This window comes from Channa argus, chromosome 20 (assembly GCF_033026475.1).
Source record: "Channa argus isolate prfri chromosome 20, Channa argus male v1.0, whole genome shotgun sequence".
In the NCBI taxonomy this organism is placed as follows: domain Eukaryota; kingdom Metazoa; phylum Chordata; class Actinopteri; order Anabantiformes; family Channidae; genus Channa; species Channa argus.
The window spans coordinates 12,192,562-12,217,362 of NC_090216.1; the positions used below are offsets into that span (position 1 = coordinate 12,192,562).

The window sequence follows — 24,801 nt, forward strand, 5'->3', positions numbered from 1 at the left end:
AATTTGAGTCAGACTCATTGAACAGCTCCCTCTTTCAGATTAAGTTCTGATAACTGCAGACAAACATCAAGACGAGTACATAACTCTAGGGTTAAGAGGTCAACATAGTCATTATATGCTTACTGTATATAAATTGTAACCTTCACTTCATTTTATGGTAAAATAATGGTTTTTATTTGAGCTGGGATCAGGCTAACTAGTGCTTCACTGGTCTGCTTGATCCATTTAATAAAGTTCGATTAACACTCTTTCTAAAAAAAACAATCAAAGAGATACAGTAAAATTGAACTGTAAAGTTTTTTTTATATAAGTAATGTTACAATGTCAAGGAGTGATGCATTGTAATGTAAACATTTATTCAAGATATCATGTGCTTAGTAGAAATAGACTCAAAATTATCAAAAATACAAAATACAGAGATATAAGTTTGACACTGAGAAAAAAATTTACAAATTATACAGCAACTGATTAAAAAAATTGTTACAAAAGCCTGTAAACTAAATTAGGCCTGAGGATGAAAAGTGCACATTTTGAGCCAAACATGTACATACAATATGTGTACATACAGAGACATCCTCTTTGATCTTAAAGAGTGTGGCAGAGTTTAAATAACCACATGTGAACTTGGTGTCATCTCGCCTTTCTTCACTCCACAGTTTTTGCTCACAATAAGTGCCTTCTATTTACATGTTACATGCTCCCGTTCCTAAGTTGACTTTAGTTTTCTATGTCTTATTTCATGTCGCTGTTGTACACAATCAAGTGTACAGTCATTGCCGCTCTGAGAACATGCACATTCATGCATATTCACATGCCTAAAAGTCCAGACTCATACATGTAATTAAAGAACAGAAACGTATTAAAAATTGTTTGTGCGATTAATTTAAGACAAATCTAAATCCTCCTCAACTTCATCGTCCTCCCTCACGCCGTGGCTGTAGTCCTCGTGCTCTAGAGGTACACCCATCTGCTGTTGCAGAGCCTTTAGACTGGTCTGGCTAATGTAGTACCGAACATTCTGCATTGGCAACAGCTTCTGGAGCTCCTCCAGCTTACGGTAGGCCTGGAGAAGAATGATGGAAGATGAGAGGTGAGCCTCCAAGCTTGCTAAAGTTCAGAGTCATACTTTATTTCAATATTTCCTTTCAATGAATGAGACTATTTTTGTTATGCTCCTGTTAAAACAGCAGACAAAATGGATAATTACCACTTGGAAGTTACTTTGCTGACAGTAGTGTTCTACCAGGAAACCATATGCATCTCCAACCCTGACAGCAAGGTCCAACTCTGGCTCCTTCAGGAGGGTTTCACATAACTGCACCGCCTCATCAGAATCTTCTACATACAATCTGCACACATAAGCAAAATGGTCAAAACCTCAGGAAGTTTAAAACCATACAAAACCTTGAACAAATACTGGGCTGTCAGGATGCAAATGAGAACAAATGTTAGCTTTATTCTTACCTGCGTACATGTACAAACTTCTTGATTAGAGTGATCTTATGCTGCAGGTTAGTGAGTCTCACTTCCTGTTGTCCTGTTGAAGAGTCTTTTGCTTTTGAAAGACATTTCGCAGCTTCAGTCAAAGCATCTAGAGCCTTCTCATAGTTCTGGTAATCATCAATTTCCACCTTAACAATAGTAAGAAGATGGAATTTTTATTTGCGGATTTACTTTTTTTACCATCACATCATCCTGAATAGCCAACTATACATACACTCCTATAACCACATGCCAATAAAGTGAGCCCTAGCCATCATTATTCTGCTTGTAATTAAAATATATTTTCTTGTTTATTTTCTGCATTTCCAAGTATTATACTAACTAAAAGAAGAATTTCATGCAAACTTTTCTCAATAAAAATTGTTTTTGTGTGACATTACTCCTACAGAGCAAATTGCGTGTTGTTTTATAATTTATTTTAACAAAAACACATTTCATAAAACAACAAGTGAACACATTTTTCTGTTTTCTGTATTTTCCCTACCAGAGCACAGGCCTCATAGAAGCCTGCCAGCAGCTCTGGTGCTCTGCCTTTAGTGTAGAATCCAATGATTGTCTTCAAGATCTCTGGATTTTTCCTCCAGTCTAGAGACTGGAGGTAGTTGGCAGCCATGATGAAAAGCTCCTTCTGACGACAAACATTGGCAAAGAATACTATTTTCTCTGTGTCACCGGATTTAAGGAGTGCCCTCATTGCCTGTTGAAAGATAAATAAATAAATACAAATTTAAGCTATCATAGTTATAATTTTACCTTGCATGTGCATTTGTTGTATTGTACATATGTTGTTAGAACACATGACATCCGACAGACCATCTGGGTATCTGTATCCTTTCTTTTCACTTGTGAGATGTTGTGAGTGTGCTAATGATCCGCATAATGTTTACTACACACTACATTATTACCTTGAGCTTGTTGCCTGCCTGTGTGTATTTCTTAGTGGCCAGGTGGTAATTGCCTTGACGCATGCAACAGTCAGCTATCCTCTCCAGCAGCTCCTTACGAACATCGTCAGACAGAATTTTGGAGTCATTTGCAGTCATTTTCTCTGCTAGCTCCTCTGTGATCGTTAGGTTCTGAGTCACACTCAGCTCCAAGGCTTGATGATACTGAGTACAGGTATGTGAACAAATGTAAAGACACACATGATAAATGGAAATGTCCATATAATGAGCTGATAGTTTCAGGTACAATTGATTGATTGATGTTACAAAGAGGTACCTTCTTAGCTGCCACTAGTAACTCCACAGCCTTCTCATACTGAGAATGTGTGACGAAGAAGTCAGAGCAGCGTGCCAAAAGAGCTGGGTCAGAGTTCTCATCCAGATCTTCTGCAATTAGTTGAAGTGCAGAGAACTGCTGAGTGGCAAAGGCCAACTCTAAAGCTTTAGAGAAATAACCAGCCTACAACAGAGAAACAAATAAAAACATACTACTGCAATTCTGGTTCGTGTCTTTGCACATTACTATATAAATTAAAACTACACATACAGTGCTCCTATTAAGAGTGCAGTTTAAATAAATGCTGCAGTATTGCCCCCTTGTGGAAGCATGAATATTCCTCCAATCCAAAGATGAAAAGCCACAGTGACAGACCTTGTGGTAGAGTGCCACAGCTCGGTCCACATGTGAGCCTTTCCCTTCGTAGTAACAAGCAGCCTCCATCATGTCCTCTGGGTTACTGAGAAGAGCCAGGTTCATCAGCTGGTCATCCAAACCATTCTCCTGTATCAACACAAGTCACCAGTCAAGTAGGAGAAAAAACTATGATTTAAAAAACGTAGTAAAAAAAAAAGTTTCATGATTCCTTTTGTATTAATGAATCAGGGCACACTGTTTTTTGGACAATTAATATCATATCAATATCATGAAATGTTATTTGATTATCAAAGTTTATTATATATTAACAAACACATTTTTTAATTAATATACAGTCATAATATTTCATGCATTTTTAACACATCCATCAAACATATAATGTGATGGTGGAAAAAGTAATGGCAACAGTGTTTTAATAACTGGTTGAACCACCTCACACAAGCACTTCCTGTATCTGTAGATTATACCTGCGCAACATTCACGAGGAATTTTAGACGATTCTTCCTTAGAAAACTGGTTCAGCTCAGCCATATTTTTAGGACTGGTGGGAAGGTGTTTTTGTGTTGGTACACGGTTTTCTTTTTAGATCATAAGAAATACTGTGTGTTATTGCCAAACAATTCTACCTTAGTTTCATCTGTCTACGTTAGTGTTGTAAAGTGTCAAGTGGTCTTCGGCATGCTGTGATGTTGTTTTGGGCAAAAAATGGCTTCCTTGTGATGTCCTGCTATAGATACCATGTATGTTCAATGTTATGCATATGGTTGATTCAAAAACAGGAATGTAAAAGGTGCCAACTTCTATACCGATTGTCTCCCTTTGTAGACAATATGTCCGTTAACAGATGAATATCTAGTCTTTGTGTCTTGAGACTACTCTGTAACCCCTTCCAGCCACATGCGAATCAACAACTCTTGATCATTAGTCTTCTGTTTCAGTGGTTTTTAAAAGTCAAAGTAGTTCTAAAAGACACTTCCATTTTTGTTACATTGAATGAACTGTAGGTTTGATAACAACTGACTCCAACTGACATTTAATGACAAGTGTAGTGCTGCCATTACTTTTTGGTCCATAATTTTGTATGTTTAATAGGTGTGTTTAATGAAACATTAAAGATTAGATGAGGAATATTGTGATTTTTCCATATGTGAAGATCAGATGGCATTTTATGACCAATTTATGCAAAAAACTAGGAAACAGTGCATTACATTTACATTACATTTACATTTCCATTACTTTTCTTTGCAACAGTCCCTGTAATTGGCTGTTCATGGAGATTTCTAACTTAGTGTGATATTAGGTAAAAATGTACCTTAATTTAATTTTACCTTGCACAGTCTTATCGCATTGTTGTAGGCCTGGGCTCGTGTGTAGAAGTGAACAGCCTGCTTGATATCTTCATGGCCCTCATAGTGTCTGGCCAGGTGGTATGATGCTGCTCTGTCACCTGTGTCATTGGCTATTTCAGATGCCTGACGAAGAAATACATTTATTTCACATTTGTGGTTTTCAGTTGAGGATTTGCATATGTTTTATTTGTTTCCCTAATGAAATAGAAACAATGATATTCCATACTCTATCTGTTGTATTATCTACTTTATTACTGCAGCAATACAAGCTTCTAGATTTAATTACAAACACAGATTATATGTAAGAAAAAAAATATATACATATTTTTTAAACACACCATCTTAGTTACCTTCTGAATGTTCCCCATATAACAGTGAACTCGAACCAGGGAGAGATAATCTTGGGCGCACTGATAGAAATGTAGAGCTGAATCCATGTCGGACTGGCTCTCCAGGTACTGGGCCCACCACTTATAGATATTCCTGATTGATTAGATAAGTGAACAAACAAAGCACACCTCCTGGTGTTTCAATGTAATTTGGTGTATGTGTATGGTATTGGATTATGCTCTTCAGATTACCATCAAGGGAAACTCAAGACTTACTTGTCTTTCATTTTGTTAACATAGATCTTTAGAGATGATGTGTCATCCTGAAGCATTCTGGGCACTTCCACCCTGTGTGTGTCTGATTTCTCATAACTGTAACATAAAACACTGATAATCATACTGTCATCGTACATTTCTATCAGTTACAGAACATCTTAATAATTTGTTACTTACTATATAATGGCCAGGGTCTTGTCACCCATGGACTCCAGGTATTTGGCATAACTGTAGTAGGTGGTGCGCAGATGGATGCGGTCATGGATTTCAGCCGTCTCCAAAGCTTGCTGCCACTGGCCAGAAGCCTGGTAAAAACTGTTCAGGAGGTCATAGCGTTGACAGCTCTTGTACAACTTTTCAGCATCTTCCTGTTGGAAGACAGGAAAAGATAATGGAAAAATATATGCTCCTGGTCAGGAAAGTTCCATGGTCTTTGTGTGGTGAAATGCTTAAACCTAAAATGAGGCCAAATTACTTGCAAAAGATCTGTTTTATGTTGGACTACAATGATAATTTTTATAATTTAGGGAGTGCAGAAAGTATATTATTTGATTATTTTTACATATCAAGTTGTTTTGTGTTTAAAGTTGAGGGTTAACTTGCGGAACTAGCCTGAATGTTTCAGCTGTCATTTATACTCTAATCAGTCTTACCATCATGCCGAGCTGAATAGCTAACATCGCCACTTGGGCCTCTGGCTCAGGCTCAGCCTCCGCCTCCTTCAATGCTTTTGCTGCCCTGGCATTTCCCATATTCCCAAGGCACACACGTGCCACATCCAGCCGTCGAGTTTTCACACACATCCGTGCCATGTTTTCCCATACCGCTTTACTATAAAGAGAAAAAAGTGGCTTTTTTTGGCTCGCTTGGCATTTCTTTAAACATAAGAAAAACCACATTGACAGATGTTACAATCCATCTTCAAGCTACAGTTTGGTTTAGTTTAGGCTTAGACTTTATATTCTACATCCAAATCCTTAATCTGCACAAGAAATTGGTGACAAACTTTAGAATTTATAAAAATAACCACTGACTGGCCAGACCTTAAGTACTGCAAAATATCTATCTGTGTTTTCTTTTTCATTTTCATCTTGTCTTGCTGATGTAAAGTCAACTCCTCTACCCCCCTTTCATTTTCAAATTTAAGATTCCATAGCCATCTGGTCTCTATTTGCGTCTCCCCCCCCCCCGCCTCCTTGCTTTAGCTGATACAGATGTGGGCTGTTTATTAAAGTTAGGCAACAGGAAATACCCCAGATCTTTAGGGGCCCTGCTATAAAACTGGGAATCTGGGCAAGTAAAACGAAAGAAAAAGTAATATACATGGTCATAGAAAACCAACTCGGAAAATGAGAAGTGTATAGTTTTAAATAATCAGAAAATCAAGCCCATTGCACACAGAGCGGCAAGATCTAGAGAGCCAGAAAAAGAAAGACAAGAGAAGGAACAAGTCTACATTTGGCCCCTCTTCCCATCTTCCTTTCCTCTCAGGAAACACATCCTGTTGCTGGCTGACTGTAGCAGCCAATATGTTTGTTGCACACAAGAGAGAGCTCTTTAGTGAACGCCCCCTGGGCTCCAGACAAAAGAATACACAACAGTGACGTCTAAGAGGGAGTCTTTTGGACATTCTCTCACACAAAAACACACAAATTTGAAGTGATCATGAAGGAAGGAGCTTTCTGTTTAAAGCCTGGTACATTTGCAAACTGATGTCTCAGACTATGACAAACAGCAACTCCCCCCACATTTCAACTCTGCCCTCAAGAATTTGCAGAAAAATAGTATGAGAGAGAGGGAGAGAGGTGGGGAGAGAGAGAGGAAAGACAAAAAGAAGCTGAGAGAGGTGGACAAGAGGACTTCTTGTTCTAATCAAGCAGCAGGGTCTCTTCTAGTTGAGAGACTGGCTGGTATGCTTAAGCAAAGCCAGCTTCTATCAACACTGCCAGGAGATTTTTTTCCTTTTTTTGAATAAGTATTTTTCTAAAAGCAATGTGAAGTGACTCAAGAGAAAAGAAGAAAAATCAATTTACCTCCTACCCAGAGAATCCAGCTGCACATGCAGAAATCAGTCCAGTAAGCACTGGACAAATGAAAAGTAGAAGATAAAGTACAAAAAGAAAAAAGGGAGAAACGTACGCAAGGAGCGGGATCTAAGAGTAAAGCTGCAGTCAGCCGGAGCCAGTGGAATGGACCTAGGTGCCAGTTTGATCAACCTCCACGTGCCTGCAGTGCTGTATGAGGAGGAGGGCTGAGGACTGCTGCAAAAACAACCAACACCTGAATGAGGATGAATGGAGATGTTCTTTAGCTAAGCCTCAAGTAAAAACTCTATCCAAATCCACCCCTGTGTGAGCTTGGACAGCATAAGCTAACAGCTGGAGGAGGCAGGGGGTCCAGAGCACTATTGGTGCTACTGCCCTAGAGGAGAGGCACCACAGAGGGCAGAACACTGAGGAGGAACAGGGACTGGGGAGGAACACGCCGGAGGGGGAGAGGTGGCGGCTGCTGGGCGTCGCATGGCCGTGCATAGGTTGGTGGCCGTGGCGGTGGCAGTAGCCCTGCTATCCCTGGTTCTAAACAATGTTGCAGCCTTCACACCCAGCTGGGTTTTGCAAGCCCTGCAGGATGGACGCAAGCGGAGTGTGGGACTATGGAGGATGTGCCCCACTGGTGGAGAAAGGGGCCGTGATGACCTCCAGCTTGGAAAAAGTACACAAAGGCCATGTGAAGGTCTTGGATGGGGCTCTGAATATGCAGGCTACCAAGAATCCCGCAGCACGGTCAAATGTAAGTTTTTACATTCATGACTGACTGATAGAGTACCGTGTATAATATGTAGTAGTTCTTAACCACTACACAAACACAGCAAGATGGGATTTTCTGTTCCCTGTGTGTTGTAGTCATTTTTTACTCAAAACACCCAAGTCAGTGGATTAACACCACCACTGAATAAATGTAATATATACATCCATACATTAAATCTAAGCACTTAGTTTATGACCACTGTTTTTTTTTTAAAAAAAAACTACGTCTGGCTGGGCGTTTAAATAAAATGTGTTGTGATGGATTCATGTAGTTTTCTATTGTGAGCTCCATTGAGAAATCTCCATTCAAGAACAAACTAAGGAAATGGTGAATGTCCACTTACTAACTTTCTAGGCACATTGGGCAGCACTGCCTAATAATGTCAGACAAACACATGCCTCACCAATTATGATTAAAAAAACTAATAATGTCAATGTCACCCTTCTACAAATGTTTATTAAGGCATTTAGATCATAATGCAGGAAATAAGACACAACTCCTCTTCTTGTCCTTCAAGTACAGTTTGACATGATGCGAGCCTGTAACCTGATGGCAACGGTGGCCCTGACTGTCGGTCAGCTGATTTTCCTCCTAGGACTGATGGAGCTGCCTTTCATCATACAGGAATCACAGTGGTGGGAGGAGGCCATTGCCGCACTCTTTCAGCTAGCCAGTGAGTACCAGTGTTCCTCCAGCTTGTTGGTTCAAATTTTTATGCAAGATGCAGAGTATCCCTGCAGCAAAAATTTTAAGCATATCATATCATTCAATAGAAATTGTTGCAGAGCAAAAGTAACATGTCCTCTAGCAGAATGCCAGTAAAACTGGGATAAAAATCAACAATAAGAAGCCTGTACTTATTTTTGCATTATTCTTGATCATCATATAGCTGCTTTTTTCAAAAACAATGATTTGAACTCCCAGGCATGTCAATGGGTAAAACTAGGAAAACAAGAACATAAAAAGAGTGGCATCATTGTGGGACATAACTTATTGCTGTCATGGCAACAACTTCTCCCCTCATGGCTAGCATGTCCTGTCCTAGCCCCTCTGCTGGAGAAGTGTGTTGTGCTGTGCACTGTGGCTCAGCCACTTTGTATCTTGGACACATGGAGGGGGTCTGCTCTGGCTCTAAATTTAGTCCCAGTTCAGAATCTATGGGCCACAGCTCCAGTGAGCCAGGGAGCGACTTTTGGGCGCCAGGATATCCCTGCTCAGGACGAGGAAATGTCTGTGACTACCTGTTATGCAAACCCCGAGCTGAAGAAGGAAAAAGCGGGGAGGGGGAATGGACGGGAAAGACAGTTTCGTCAGGGGATGTGGTTTTGTGTGCACTGGCAGGAGGTGTTATGTGCATGTATTTTTGTCTATGTTACTGTGTGTTGTGACTGTGTGTTTATAATGTCTATCGGTAGAGAAACGTCCTGTGGTACACACAACAGCACAGTCGGAATTGCCTCTGCCTAGATAAGCTGCACTAGCTTTTATGTCTGTGTTTACAAAATGTCCAAGAGCAGCAGCTGAAGCTAAAGAATTTCCTCTTTATCTTTAGCATCTTCAGCACACACTGCCGCAGGGATGAAGGCTTTTATCTAAAAACCTTGGTCAGAGTATTGAGACCCACCCTGTGTTACTCTATTTTCCAGTGTGAGACAACACCACCCAAACCTCAGTGAGCAAGACCTCATCTCACTAAAACTTGAATAATAAACACAATGGCAAAACAGATTTCCCATATCATAAATTGTTATCCACAAAATGGGCTAGAGATGTTTTAAAGCTCTTTGGTCGTTCGCTTTATAATATAGTCAATGATGATCTAAGACACTACATTCAAAATAAACTGCACACACCAACTTCTCTGAAATCCAAAAATAGAAATGCTTAAATAGGAAAAAGACTTTCTATGAAAACAGCATCTCACAAAAGTTCTGTTACCATAAATGGACAAGTTGACAGTAAAGTGAACAAGATTTATATTAGGTACCATGTATAATCTGAGTTACAAAGGGAAAAAAACATGTACCTGAAACATGAAAACATTGTTTATTTAGCTCCTTAATGTCAAAAAATGTGAAAAAATTTCTGAAAATGTCATCGTTCATCATCACATCAAACATCATCAAGAGTATTTTTGCAAATATTTGGTACCAAAGTACCGAACAAATTACAATTTTGATTGGTGCTAGATAAAAAGCTAAGGAATTAATTTATAGTCAAAAACAAAACAAAGTCTCCCCCCCCAAAAAACAGGGAGCCACTAAAGTCATCACATTATGTGAAAACTGTGTATATCTGTCCAAAATATTATGATTAACCATCTAATAAATGCTGAGATAAATTATTCCACGGAAAATGAAAAAAAAAACAACCGACAGGCACTGGCATTAGCTTTTAATGTGTGTGGACCCACGCAAACAGCATGTATACTAGAACTGCCTGAATTCAGAATTATTGGTTTTAGCTTTATCTCACAAAAAAGGGACTACATATTTTTCAAATAACCTATTGGAAGAAAAGAAAACAAATATTTTAACAGTACAAACATTTAATCAATAATAAAAAAAAATTATTATTATTCTATAATAGTAATATATTGTTAGTTGCAAGAAAGTATTAAGAAATCTTGCCAAATATGAATTGCTGTTTTTCCCTACCAAATTTATATTCAAGTAAAAGGGCCTAATTTCTTGAGTAGAAACAGTTGTGCTGGCCTATGCCATTCAATAATCATTCTCCATTCCTCCCAAACCGAGTCAGTCAATGGGCGTCAGCTCTGAATGAATGGAGATATTTCTGCCCATCACCCTCTTTCTCAGGAATGTTTTCATTTTCAGTTGTGCCAAAAGGCCCAGCTATTGCAAGCATAGTGTGGGATAACAATCTGCAGTTCCATTCAATAATATCTCAGCATTGTTGGGAGGTTGTGGCTTAAAGAACAAAATGAGCTATTTCACCCCTCTAAACAAGTCTGAAATGTATTTTCTGAATGGACACAGCTCTAGTGTGACAACCGCCATGACTGCAGGTCACTCACTCTGAGACACTTTTTTTGAGGCATTAGCAAAGTGGGACTCAACTGTGATCGAATAAATCTGGCACCGAAAGAAGTAGAATCAAAGTCAGTTATTCAGATTCCCAAAAATAGGGGAGTGATAACGGCTATAAGTTAGCGTCTCTAACCAGTGTAGTGCCACTTAAGTATGAATCAAAGACATTACTAACTGGAAAGAAAAGAAACCAATTACATTATTTTTAAGACCTGGCCTCAAGATAAGATGTGTTTAGATTTTCTCTATGACAGATCAAATTTCTAGCAAACATATTAAACTCAAAGCTTAGGGTGTGGTAAAAGCAGGGAGGGAAGGAAGGATGGAAAGAGGAAGAAGGGGAAGGAAGTTTGAGAGGTAAGTCTGTGCCAAAAAAAGAGGTTCACACAGTCCACCCTGGCTGGAACCTGGGCAGGAGATTACTCATTTTCTTGAATGTGGAGCCAGACAGGTTAAACATGTACAGGCTGAGCAAACAGTTGCATTCTTATGCGTACACACGTTGATACACAGTGATACACAGACCAAGTTATCCATATCCTCACTTGAAACAATGAAAGCCATCTTTCTGGAGAAGTAGAGAAAGACCACATAACTGAACTCCCACCCTTGGTGTAGCTGACTGTTTCAGGAAATGGACTGATTTATGTCCTAAAACACCAACATCCCTATTTCCAGTCATTATTTCTGGCGTGTGTATTTATACCACTGTAGATAGGGCAATGTGTAATACATTTATTATTGTTTAAGTATTGACTTGCCAAAGACCACCCTTAAATGCTTTAGTTGAGGAACTGATAGAGGAAGACTTGAATGGCATAGATAATTGTGGGTTTTCATTATTACCTCTAATGCTGAAAGGTGTGGACTATGGAGACGCTGAATAACATTTCACTGAAGATAAAACAAAGTAAAGATCCAAGAAACGATTGTGAGGCTTTCTACCTTTGCATGCAAATGTGAGTTCCTCATCACGTGAGTTATAACTATAGTGATTCAAAGAAGTCAGGAGATAAAACATATCAAACGCTCCGAGCATAAACTGCAGACATGATATTTTGATTCTATTGAGAGCTTTGATCGTGAGATCTCAGATGTTCTTCCTATGAGGAAACAGATTTACAAATTCAAAGACCACACACAGAGCGCCTGCTTACCTGAAGAGAAAGCTACAGTGATTAATGTCTGATGTGTATATGGAGTTTCAAGTCACCTTAGGCCCACTTGCTATGTATTTTGTACTTTTAAGTTGTTTTGGTTTTCTAAATATCTAAGGAATATATTTTTTTTCCACGTTGGCTAAAACTAAGATTAGTTTTAAGCAACGTTAAGGTGAGGGTCCATGAATAGTAAGGTCAAGCGGTTGATCAACAACTCTGTTCCAGACAGAAACAGGCAAACAATTTTTAGATGAAATACCAGCTAATCTGTACCTACACAATCATGTCACTAACTTCTATTCGTGTTGGGGGAGATGTTTGAATAATTATCAGATAAAATCATAAGATATAAATATCTATAAAAAAATATAAAATATCTAAATTTGGCAGAGAAATTCATTTGACAAACGATAGACATATTTGGAATATTTTTGACTTTTTTTGTCTAGTGCTGTACCATCCTATTAAAATGTAGATTTCTGTAGTGATTTGGTTTAGGAACAAATATCAGGAAAACTAGTTACACTGACTTTGTTTTTGATGTTTGCATACTAACAAGTTAATCTAAATAACAACCATGGTAAAACTGAGACTCTATGGGTAAAACTTTACCTGCTTAGTTATCAGTATCTTATGATTACCACTGTCATTTCAAGTATGTTAGCCTTAGGGTGCTAGCATGTGGCTCCAATAACTAGTATAGCTATAAATCATTCTCTGAAAATATTACATGTGAAACTGATTGAGCACTTGGCCCCTGACCTCTTGCTCAGACATGCACCCTGCTTTCTTATTCTTTCTTTCTTTATTAAGATCCCTATTAGCACCAGCTTTAACTAGCATCACACACTTTTTTTCCTTTACCTGACAGCTTGCACAAAACTGTATTAAAATGTCCATGCCCATTTGTATGAAAAATGACACAGTTTATTGCATATAGCAGAAAAAAGGAACTGGAACCTCACTTTACAGTATGTTGACATGGTGCTGGCTGAGAATGCATTTCCACTGACTAAGGCCTTTTCCCTTTGTGTGCCTGTATAGGTTTTGTTCTGGTGATTGGACTTGTGACCTTCTACAGGATTGGGCCCTACACACACTTATCATACTCCTGCTACTTGGACATAGCTGCTTGCCTGCTTGCCACCGTGGCTGCGGCCATGCTAATATGGAACATTTTACATCGTCGTGACGACTGCCTCACACCTGGAGTTATATTCATCAGTCAATCACTGACATCACCTTTCCACCACAGTCTGGATAATGACTATGTGGAGTCACCTTGTTGAACCAAGTGACCTCACAAGCCAAGCCAAAAAGCAGTAACAGAGTACACAAACAAGACTGTGCTCTCGACTATACATATTTCACTCACGCTAGGTGCCTTTTATGGGACTCTGAAGGAGGACATTCCTGAGGCTATACAATAGCTGGACTAACACCTAGCTGTACTTCAAAATGTTGTTCAACATAAAGAAAGGTATCAGAATTTTTGCGAAGCTTACAGCATAGAAATCACTGTTTTAACTAAAAGTAATCTATAAAACAGTCCTAAACTTTTAAACATATTCAAATACAATATGATTTTTCATTTATTCACGTATGAGGGAGCTAACTGGTCCCTAAATACACAATGTGGCTTAGGACTGTTGCTTATTAAATAACATTATGTACAGATCAAGCTGGAACTTGACATATCCTGTTATATGTGCACTTAATAAATGGCCTACACCATAATTATGAATTGGAAATGATGAAAGATGTTGAAAATATAATACCAGAATACCTCATATTTGTCCATTTAAAGCTAATTACAACTGTAATACATTAGTTTTTTATGTTGCAAATAAGTAAATTAGGTAAACTTAATCTTGCCCTTAATAGGGCGCTTATCCAAAACAGTGAAAATATTGAGATTTTGAAATAGGGAGATTATATTTTTATGAATATATGATTATAAGAAATATGAACATGTACCTACTGAAAGAAATGAGGGAATATTGTCCCTTACTGCCACTTAAATATCTTAATACGAAATCAATTACTGTATGAGACCTGATTTGGAATTTTGTTAAATTGATGGCAACAAATGTTTGGACAATGTACTGCATTTTAAAATGATAAGCACATTTTCAGTACTTAAGTTCGTTTTTCATGATGCTTTTTATATGAAACTCTGCTTGCTTGTGGTACATACATATATCTATACTTAAATTAATATAATATAATTTTTTAAACAAAGTAGGCCAAACTAAACAGTAAGCAGTAGGCCACAGTAAAATAATAATATATAATGTAAATTCCACAAATCTATTCGTAATTATTCAAACTGCATTTTTTATTGTTGTTGCTGTTGTTTTGGTGTCCAACAATAAACTTTACAAATGAAAAATACATAATTTCATGAACATTTAAAAATGTTTGATAAACAAAGTCTATTTCCAGACAGGTTTAGATGTTGTTAAATCTGTAAATACAAAGTGAATGCAATGATTTGCAATTCATTTGAAAGCTACTTCACCAAATCACACACGGACACACACACACACACACACGATGACAATTTATTTATATCCAATACAATGCCATGAATGCTTGACAATAAGAAATTCACTTAAATTCAATAAGAAAGGCCGATGTGGAGTATATAAATGTCCTGTGGTCAAAAATGTGAATATTTTTGGGAAATCATGGATATTGATTTATTAATTGTGGGCATCTTTGGTTTAGGATGTAGAACAATCAGCCACCAATTGTAGAGTTGTTGGTTTGAGTCACATCTCAAAGTGTCTTTGAGCAAGACACTGAATTAGTTGCTCCTGGGGAGTGCAGGCCAGATAAGACTAGAGAGGGGATGTATGTATGTACTGAGAGGGGACATGAAGAAAGTTGTTGCAAGAGAAGAGGTTACAGAGAATGGGTTAGATGGAGGCAGATGATTTGCTGTGGCAACCCCTGAAAGGGAACGGCCGAAAGGAAAAGAAGAGGTGAGTGCTGGCCAGCTACATAAACAAGTGCCTGATCGTAAATGAGTGACTGAAAAGTAGTATAAAATGGTAAAAATGCTATAGCAAGACCATGCTAGAAATAGGAAGAATTATCTTATTATCAGTGCCCAGTTGAAAAGCCGGGATCTGTGATGCTATGGATGTGCATTAATGCAGACAGCAGGGGTACCTTGCAAATTTGTGAAGGCCCTATAATGATGGATGAAATATAACAACAGCAAATGCACATTGCCATCCAGATGATGAAGGCCTTAATTATGGCAGTAAGACAATGCCACAACAAATTCTGCACAGATTACAACAGCATGGTAAAGGTGCTAAATTGACCTGTCTGCAGGCAAGACCTGTCAACAGCTTAAAATATTTCAAGCAATTAGAAGTGAAAAATACAACAAAACAGGCCTTGGACGGTTGAGCAACTGATGTCCTATATCAAGCGCAAACAGGAAATAAAGAAATAAAGAAATTGGTGTCCTTACTTCCCAAATACTTATAGAGGGTTGTTAAAATAAGAGGTGATGCAAAACAATGGTAAACATCTATTTTTTTTAAAAAACAATCACATTTCTCAGTTTCAATGTTTGTATTGTTGTTTTTATACTATTTAACATCAAAAATAGGTTTCAATTGATTTGAATTCTCTTTTTATTTACATTTTACACAGCATCAAAGTTATTCTGGAGATGAGGTTTTTAATGTCTTCTGGCCAAGATGCTACTGGAAAGACGGGAGTGGAGAGTTTTCACTTTCAATAATGTGTCATTGATACTCTAAACACAAAAGTCTACTTTTTAAATTTTAAAAAAGCTTTCAACCAAATGGTACACCAGCATTTTTTAGCAAATTTGAAAGCCATCACATGACAACATAACATGACAACATGTCATCGGTTTATATATGACTTTGTTAAATATTTTTCAACAGCAACATCTCACCAAAGCAACTTCAAAATGCAAACATTAACGAAAACATACTTATCCGCAAGTGCACTGATGAATACTTTTCCATTCAAACACTGCCATTACTATTAAATATACTGGCTAAAACCTGCTGCGTGAAAGATGATAAAAACAGTAGCACTGTTCTTTGTAAAGACAAAAGTAAATATGTTTTGTACAATTCAAATTCTTTTTCAAATTCAAAGGTTTAGTTAAGGAAATCGTGATACTAGTTTTTTTCTAATGATGGACAGTGCAGAAGATAGTTATGGTTTCAGACAGTGAATTATACACTCTCCAATGACAAATAGCATAAACTGAGAGTATGAAGGTTAGATAACACAACGCCAGCTATGATGACTACAACATTATACACCAATCACTGCTTCACCCTTGAGAACTGCCTGTTGAGTTTTCTTTTCTAATGGAAGGGGGGCTGCTTTGCTTTTAAATGCAATGGCAAAAAGACAAGAGGATAAGGCTTACAGTCAAGATAACCCTGCAGCATGTCAAGTAAAGTCAAGGACATCATGAATGACAGGAAGTAGCACAGTCTGGACTGAATAAAGACATTCCAACGTGTATCTGACATGCGGCTTCAGGATTCAGACAGATAAAGTAAATCATTACTTTTAGTCTCTGTTTGATTCTGAACATTCAGGCATGAGGCTGAGTAAAACCATCACTTATAAACAGAAACCTCAAATACATGTATTACCCTAGATGAAATAAACTTGATTTCTGGTTCGCCGTGCAATCTCTGACATGGATTCACAGATCTAAACCACAGAGACAAATCCCAAAAGATACAGATTACTGCTGGAGGAAATACATATTCCTGTGGGTGGAGTTATGCGGGAATCGAACACAATACCAATCTTTTTTAAAAAGTGGTAGTAAAAATAGCCATCAATGAGTAACTTATTAAAGCTGTCATCAGGCCTATTAAACTCCTTGGAATATCTGGCCAGTGGGATATGCTATTTTCCTATTTGTTTTTAATTATATTCCCGTTTGCGTAATGTTTGTACGTGTAACAGAAGTTCTTTCAAAATTCAGACCAAGTGCTCTGAATCACGTATTCTGTTAAAGATAAAATCACATATGTGCCCCACGATGCACTTACACACAGGAATGAACACACACATCCTTTTAGTGACCTGATTCCGTGATTACAAGAATGGAAAAGGCACTACTTTTGGACCAAACTAGCAGGGGGACCTCATAAGTACGCACGTTTGTGTATGTGTGTCTAACAGTGTGTTTAGAAAAGTACATCCCCTCAGAACACACCCACACACAGTAACAGAAACACACCCACGCACTGAAACAGTCACATATATACACATTGAAAAGTTCCTTCCACCAGCAGAAACATAAAAAGTCCTTAATCATGTCCTGTGTATAATTAAACTTATTTTATATACCACATAAATAGAAGCTTGGCTTTTGTGTAGCTACTTTGATTGTAGCATAATGCTTTAAAGCAAACTGCTGTTTTCAAAGCTAGATATTAATAAATTATGCATATTCAGCATTTAAAACATTACATTAATGCAGCACCCCTATACTGTCGTAGGAGTCGGTAAAAAACAAAACAGGATAACCAAACAAGCAGTCCTTAGTGTTTTAGTCTGCTGTCAAACTGAGAGACCATTTCAAAGTTAATGTTACAGAAATAGTGGCAGAGTTTGACTTCAAAACTCAAAGGTGTAGAATGAAATTTGGGATGTATAATGATAAATAAACAAAGTTCTATACTCAATGCAGGTCAAAGACAATTTACTGATAAAGTTACAGTTTTCTTACTCCAAAATATTGTAGAGCATTCTGAGAAGACTCAAAGCTGTGACAACAAAAGTATGCCTATGGCCTATGGCCTTTAAACCAAAGCCTCTGTAGACACGACTAGTGGGAGAGTAATGACAGTAATGAAACAGGGTGATGTGCCGAAAGTGGGCATGCTATCTTACATATCTCTTCTCTTTGCAGACACAGCTAAAATGACACATGACAGAAGGTTATACACATACTCATGACCTACCTCTTAATGAGCTTGATAGACTTAAAGGCTTCGTCCATATCTCCAATGGTCAGGTAAAAGCTGAAGTTTAGCATAGCATCACGGGTGGCCTTCTCACAGTTCTCCAGGCCTACAAAGTCCCTGAGAGCTCGCCTGGAGACCATACGGGAGGACTGGACAGGTGCCCTTGTGGATGGCTCAGTCTGTTGTGGAGGTGCTGAGGCTGTGGCTAAAACCTCTGTTAACCCTGGATCCCTCTCACCTGGCTAAGAAGTGTTAGAACATGGTGAGAGCACTTGTAACTATGTAATTCAGGGTCAGTAATAAATTCACCATGTTGTGAAGTGGAATCATAATAAGTAAACAAATGCAAAATCCTGGCAAAAACATGAGGATTGGGAAATGGGGAGAAAACAGAGCAACATCATAAATCAACACAGGATTACACAAAATAACTGACATTGAGACAACGTGCTGTGGGAACTGGACACAGACTAGTGAGCTCAAGCTATTTGAGGGATGTACTTGTGCTGCTAAACTTGGGTAACCCGTTTAATTTTTGCTTTAATGCAGCACAAGGCATACACTATCACAGTTGTTGGAAGAGGGAGTCAATAGAACTGAAGCATTCTGAATGGACTATAGACAGACACTTACTTCTGGCTGAAAGACACCACCCCTCCGAAATAATATCTGGGGTGTGTTAGACCAAACACACAAAGTTTTACATGAGAAAGGTGATCGATGCAATATGTTGTAAAAGAAAAGAAATTAAAGATTTGAAACAAACAGTCTATTATTTTTTATGTGAATCCCGATATGCTATATTGAGAATGAGAAGTTGATTTACGCAGTCATTAAATCTTTGTTGTTGCATGCCATGTTGTAAGGATCCCTCTGCCTTTCTGGTAGTGATTTGAAGAATGTGTATTGCCATGATTCTGAAAAGGTCAGTGTTGCTGCCATAGATCAGTAGAGGACTGCCACCTTGCTTTTGGGAGTATGACTGTACTGTCAAATTCTGTTGCTGGCCAGTGCAATTGATTTTCTCAGGGACTTAGGGTCTTATTCCTCTCATCTCTCCACATCTCTATGAAATTTGAATAAATTTAACAACTTTGTAGCCAAAAAAAAAGGTATGGTGTTAACCTATTGTAACCACTGTAGTTGGTAAAGGTAAACAGGTGGAATACCTCACAAGATGGCACACATTTCCCCCAACTGTTAACACATCGTAAAAGAACCTCACATTCTCTATAAAAAAAACCCACTGAAGGACAAATATCTTTGCAGATCGGTGTTTTCCAGCCTCACCTTGCAGCTAAAATAATAGTAGGGCACATCCAAAGCAAGAAGAGCCTGCAGGCTTGCAGGTTTGAGGTAGCAATCCTGTAGGAGCAACCCATGTTCCTGTGTGCAGAAGAGTGTCACCACTGACACATCCACCTAAAAGGAAATCAGACAACATTCTAAAATACTGAATTAACAATATATTTGCCTTTTAGTTCATACTATTACACAAAGATGCTGAATAGTAGCCTAGCACAGGTAGTCCCATAGGAAGCCAAAGCTACCAGAAGTTTTAGTGAAGTGTTTTGCACATTGAACTTTACAGGAGTGGCTCAGTGTTGAAAAGCACTCTTTACCATATCCAAGTAATTAGATGACGATTCAGCGCCGATTGGCACAGTTTCACAAACAAAAAGACGAGGTTCATTCTCATCCCAGAAGTTAGATACAGGGCTCCGACTCATGAGCTCTGTTCCCTGAATCTGCTGCCTGAAAAGAAAAAAAAAAAAAGGGAGAGTAAGGGGAGTTAAAATAACACCAGAAGAGAAACTTTGATGTGACCAGAACACAAATACAAAAGTGGTTACCTATCACTGTCTTCTGGTTGCAACAGTCCACTGGACGGTCTGCCAGTGAAGAAGTCAAAGTGTGTAACAGTGTCCATCTCAACATCATAAAAGTACACTTTGTGATCCGGTCGCCCATTAACCTGAAAGGAAACTGTTATCTTCAGTTAAAAAATATTTAAATTAAATGGTGCCATTTCAAGATTCTGAAAATAAAGATGATTTACATCTGGTTACTACTCTAACTATAAATGTCATGTTTAAAAAGCACATACTAAATAACTTTTCAAAATGAAAGTGTGACTGTTGTATGTTCATTCACCTGAGAGATCAGGATGCTGACTTGGCTACCATTGGCGTTACACTTGACAGACCTCAAGGCTCCTAAATTTGCTATCTCTTCTGCCAGGTTTTTAGCTATAGAGTGAGCTTTGGCATCTCTATACAACATATATAAGACATACAACAACACTGGCATTGTTGGAGAAGAAAGTGATTTGAATAGAGAAATAATCAGTAAACAAACATGTACAATATGTGGAGTAGGTCAGCACTGTTTTCATTACTTATATTTACATTTATGCTGACACTATACCTTCGAGAAAGATCAAAGACTCTGATATGAGCTGTGTCTGTACCCACAACCAGGTAGGACTGACACACACTGAGAAGCACAGGGTTCCCCTCTGCCTTTGAGAAAGTCAGCAGTTGCTTCACAGTGCCCTAATAAAAAAGAAAAAAGATGGTTCAGAAATGAACCAATTTTTTTTATCACAAATACCACTTGCTTGTATGTCTATGCTCATTTAAAACCGTTTATAGCACAGCAGTAAAACGACACCACCAAGTTTGCTCAAACATCTATCACAACATTTTGTTCAAGTGAATATATGAAAGTTAAATAATTAGTGGGCAAACAGACCTGTGGTGTGCGGATTTGCACCCTGTTAGGTTCCACAGTGTAGAGGTTTTCACCATGTAAAGCAACTACATGGGAGTCACAAGGAAATGATCCTGGGAATTGTTGTGGGAAAAGCAAAGGAAATGAAAATACAGTTTATAAGTGTCACATACGTTAAATGCTGTTTGGACTGCTGAATGAGCTTTGGTTGAGTTTTGCACCTGTACTGCGTAGAACTGTCCCTGAAAGCTCATACACAGTGACCTGCTTGCCATTCCACACTGTTACTGTGTCCTGTTGGTATGACACATATACAGTTAGCAGAAAAAAATGTATAATGGTTATCATGAGCAAACTTTTAAAGAGCTGTTTGGGTTTTATGTTAAGTAAAGAAAATGATCAATGCTACATTTTACCCTTCCCAATTCATTTTACCTTTGTAACGCACACACCCTTGGTGGGAATGTCAGACTGCAGAGCAAGGTGCACTCCTGTTGAAAACTGAGTGATGCTGAGCTGGGTTGGAGTGAGCTGCACTGCCGCCACCTGTTGGCTGAAGTGGGCAGACATGACGTGCTCACACAGGATGAGCACTGTGTTTGAGTTGTTGGCCGCCAGAAGATTGAGACTAGTGCCCCACTGAAATGAAAGATCTGAGTCAATTCTTTCAGCAGAATACAATACATATTTTCTTAAGAATATCACTACTATACTCATTCCAAATGAGTGATATTCATGTACAGTGGTGGACAAGCACTACTCCAGACAATACCTGTAGTTGTTTGACATTTCCATCTATTTCAGTGGGTGTCTGTAGCTTCCACTGGGCCTTTGTGTCCCCTCTATTATCAACTGGCTGTACCATCCTCCACATTGCTATCCGGCCATGGCTGGTACCAGCTGCTAGGATTTCTGTGAAGGTTACAATGTTAAACAATGGCAAAAAGGATTTTGTGAGGTCTGACACAAACATGTTTAATTGGTCTGCTCAATGTGTGCAAATGTGATTCAATAAAAGACCTTAAAAAAAAATGTGTAAAAAAGTAAGCGTAAATTGGAGATTTTGCACTATTGAACAAATATTTTGTAGATACCTTTCCCAGAACAGTATGAAACACAGTTGATCAACTCTCCTCTCTCAAACCCCATAGACTCATCGAGGGATAGAATATAGTTTTCATCACGCTCCAGGTCCCACAGCCTACAAAAATCAGAGAAAAGGAACACGATTCAGTTGTCAAATATGTATGCATGTGTGAATTAACAATATGTGTATACTCACCTAATAATGTGTTCCCCTGCTGCAGTGATGATGAGGCTATTATCTGTCCAGACAATGTCTACATTCTGACCACTCCTGCTGCTTAACTTCACCTGCCATGTGAAAAAAAACCCATCTATGAGAGGTTCCAGTCAAACCTACAGTTTTAAATGTTGATATTATTCATACAAAAACTTTCTTGACAATATACAATTCAATTCACCTATACTTCACATTGACCTACCTACAAGTATAACCATAAACTATTATGAATACCATAGTCTTTAAAAGAATATAAATAAATTGTATCCTTTATTATTTTAGTGCATAGTACCTTCATAAACTCCTGGGCCTCTCCTTCGTGTCCCAGACTGTACTGTGACAGCATTAGGGTCTCTGTGATCACAGCAAGGGCCACTCTCTTCTCAAGGTAGAACAGTTTCTTGATTGAACCTTCCACACTGAGAAGTGTGCTTGTCTTACAATGTTCATCCACACTGTGGACCTTTCCTACACGTAGAGAACAGGATTAAAGAGTTTTCTTGTATATGTTAATTATACGTTATATCATTGCACAAAAATCGTAGCATTGTGAAACATGCTATGCTTTTCAGAACTCCTTTTTTGATTTGATTTAAATTCTATTGTTCCAGGATGGATTACAAATAAATTTATTTAGGTTGTCATTTCTTTTTTTTTTTTTTAATATAACGTGTTAAATTCTAACCAGTGTGTCTTAAGGAAAGCATGGTACCATTACAGTCAGAGATAAATACCATCTGCAGTGCTGACGTAGAATGCAAGCCCCTCCTGTGGGCCCATCTTAAGAGGTGCTCCCTTCCAACTGAACAGGTCTAGAGCACTCTCATCTCCACTCACCGATGCCCGAGCTAGCATAGCCACGTCACTGCAACAAAGTTAGGCTCACTATCAGCAAAACAGCTTTAAGACTAAGTGAACTTCATAATACTACAGCATTTTCAATATAATTTTATTGCTGAGGTTGGCTAAGTAAGTATAACAATTACTTACTCTCCAGGTGAGGCAGGCTTGAAGATGCAGCAAGTTAATGGTTTGTTGTATTCATGCTTTACTAGATGGTGTCCCTGAAGTCTCCCTCTGACATCTACTTTCCATATTGCTAGAGCTCCAGTCTGTCAATAAACAATTATAACATTTTTGTAGTATAACTAACATAAGAAGGAAGTTTAAGCAATTTCTAAACTAAGTGAACATTCTAAATTACCCTGCTACCTCTATAGCTTTGGCCCAAATCCTGAGGAAAATGCACGTTCATCATGTATGATAATCAGGCCCATGGGCATGGCTATGGATTTCTCATCATATAAATATGGCATGCACTCATGGGTCAGAGTGACCCATACACAGTCACTGCAACACGCACCTGATCCCCAGTTACTAAGCGACTGCCAGAGCTGCTCCACTCCATGAGTGAGATACTAGTTGTATGTGTGCTGGGCAGGACTGTTTGATTTCCAGAGGGGTGTGTTAGCAGCACTATCTCTCCATTCTCCCAGCCTACTGCCAAAACTGGTTTTGAAGGATGCCAGGAAAGCACTGTGGGCAGATGAGGACGTTCTACATGGCAGCTCTCCACATATTCTCCCTGCACATAGACAAAGATTATTTGCACGCAAATGTTAATAAGTATGCTGTAAAATATTCAAACACACAGTAAATATTAATAAATACTTGATAATTAAGCGTTTTCTGACTGTGTCAGTGATCATCTACAAAGACCGGTAGTTACCTGCTGCAGGTAGAGGTCTACGTTGCCCCCAGAGGAGGTTCTGCTTGAAGTCACAGCCAGTATAGGTAGAGCCGAGTGCCAACTAAACTGTGAGGGCACTTCATTGCTTTCAGGGGCCTCAATACGGTGGTCAAAGTACACTGCCATGTCCCTAGTGCCCCTCTCTGCATAAGAAAAAACAGACAGTGAGTGTGTTAGCGTTTTATTTTATTCCACATGCAGAACTGTAGCTGTCTGGCTAATTCAGAAATCGTTATTTAACCGTAGAGGGTACACACAAACAGCATTCAGTGATTCAGTTTACAAATTCACTTTTTGTGTCTGAGTTAGTTAACGTTGGTTCACCATTTGATACGGATATATAGAGCAGCCTTCAACAAAGTAAAAGGTCCATAATAATAGAAATAGCACTAGCTGCAAACACGGAGGTTAATAGTGTCATGTGACAAATGATTTACGTTAAGCTAAGGCTAAGTTAGCTTCAGCTGCTCACATTAGCTAAGCTAACGAAAGTTAGCTTTCGGGCTAGCGCGCACAATAGGATGAAGTCAATCGTTTAGTTAAATTATCCTAAAAACAGTCATACTATAGTTGTCTTACTGTGTAATGCCGAAACACCTCAAAACATTAACCGTTACTTCCACGGTTCTTATGTTATGTGTCCTCTGGTGTGAGTATTAAGCGTCTCTCCTAGTTGCCCCTGACAACCCCGACGGCTGGAGCGGAGGAGGGGTTACGGAAAACAACGAATCATGACTCGAACTGCTTCCGAAAATAGTATGACATTGCAAAATATATGTCTGACTTTCACCTTGGCAAGCCTAAAAGCACGGGCTAACCCTGCTTTTCATTGTTTCAACATGTAATATTTAAGTTAGAATTGGTTTTAATAAACCTGAAACTAAACCTTAATACGTGGATGTCAGAGGATTAAAATATCCCTGACTTGTACTAATATAAAACAACCCA

At 38.5% G+C, this 24,801-nt stretch overlaps 2 protein-coding genes across 5 annotated transcripts; one reads left to right on the top strand and one right to left on the bottom strand.

Moving 5' to 3' along the window:
- Positions 1-335: 335 nt before the first annotated feature.
- Positions 336-24,548, bottom strand: ift140 (intraflagellar transport 140 homolog (Chlamydomonas)). Of its 4 annotated transcripts, none has more exons than XM_067489298.1 (30): positions 24,433-24,548; positions 23,833-23,996; positions 23,467-23,688; positions 23,094-23,215; positions 22,838-22,968; positions 22,396-22,571; positions 22,083-22,174; positions 21,895-22,001; positions 21,573-21,712; positions 21,236-21,439; positions 21,022-21,094; positions 20,822-20,913; positions 20,495-20,622; positions 20,222-20,339; positions 19,921-20,042; positions 19,690-19,822; positions 19,358-19,489; positions 18,065-18,309; positions 5,710-5,887; positions 5,234-5,424; positions 5,057-5,152; positions 4,802-4,934; positions 4,431-4,574; positions 3,100-3,228; positions 2,725-2,907; positions 2,409-2,612; positions 1,988-2,200; positions 1,465-1,631; positions 1,208-1,349; positions 336-1,063 (listed from the first exon to the last, which is right to left on the bottom strand). In XM_067489298.1, exons 2-30 carry the CDS (start codon positions 23,977-23,979, stop codon positions 884-886), a joined length of 4,344 nt encoding a protein of 1,447 aa, XP_067345399.1. In that variant the 5' UTR covers positions 23,980-23,996; positions 24,433-24,548; the 3' UTR covers positions 336-883. The 4 variants fall into 4 exon arrangements, with proteins under 4 accessions (XP_067345399.1, XP_067345398.1, XP_067345397.1 ...); XM_067489297.1 differs by having other exon boundaries at positions 4,790-4,934; XM_067489296.1 differs by having other exon boundaries at positions 5,057-5,167.
- tmem204 (transmembrane protein 204) lies at positions 6,700-13,444 on the top strand. Its single transcript, XM_067489299.1, has 3 exons — positions 6,700-7,846; positions 8,382-8,537; positions 13,119-13,444. The coding sequence occupies exons 1-3, from the start codon at positions 7,576-7,578 to the stop codon at positions 13,361-13,363; spliced, it is 672 nt and encodes a 223-aa protein (XP_067345400.1). The 5' UTR covers positions 6,700-7,575; the 3' UTR covers positions 13,364-13,444.
- Positions 24,549-24,801: the final 253 nt, after the last annotated feature.

Bases quoted from the DNA above. Each gene is read 5' to 3' on its own strand.
- tmem204 (XM_067489299.1), top strand. From the start codon at position 7,576: ATGGCCGTGCATAGGTTGGTGGCCGTGGCGGTGGCAGTAGCCCTGCTA. The intron at 7,847-8,381 runs GTAAGTTTTTAC...TTGTCCTTCAAG, and splicing joins ATCCCGCAGCACGGTCAAAT to TACAGTTTGACATGATGCGA. The intron at 8,538-13,118 runs GTGAGTACCAGT...GTGCCTGTATAG, and splicing joins CGCACTCTTTCAGCTAGCCA to GTTTTGTTCTGGTGATTGGA.
- ift140 (XM_067489295.1), bottom strand. From the start codon at position 23,979: ATGGCAGTGTACTTTGACCACCGTATTGAGGCCCCTGAAAGCAATGAA. The intron at 19,490-19,689 runs GTAAAGAGTGCT...ATTTCCTTTTAG, and splicing joins CATCTAATTACTTGGATATG to GTGGATGTGTCAGTGGTGAC. The intron at 4,935-5,056 runs GTAAGTCTTGAG...CTAATCAATCAG, and splicing joins GTTAACAAAATGAAAGACAA to GAATATCTATAAGTGGTGGG.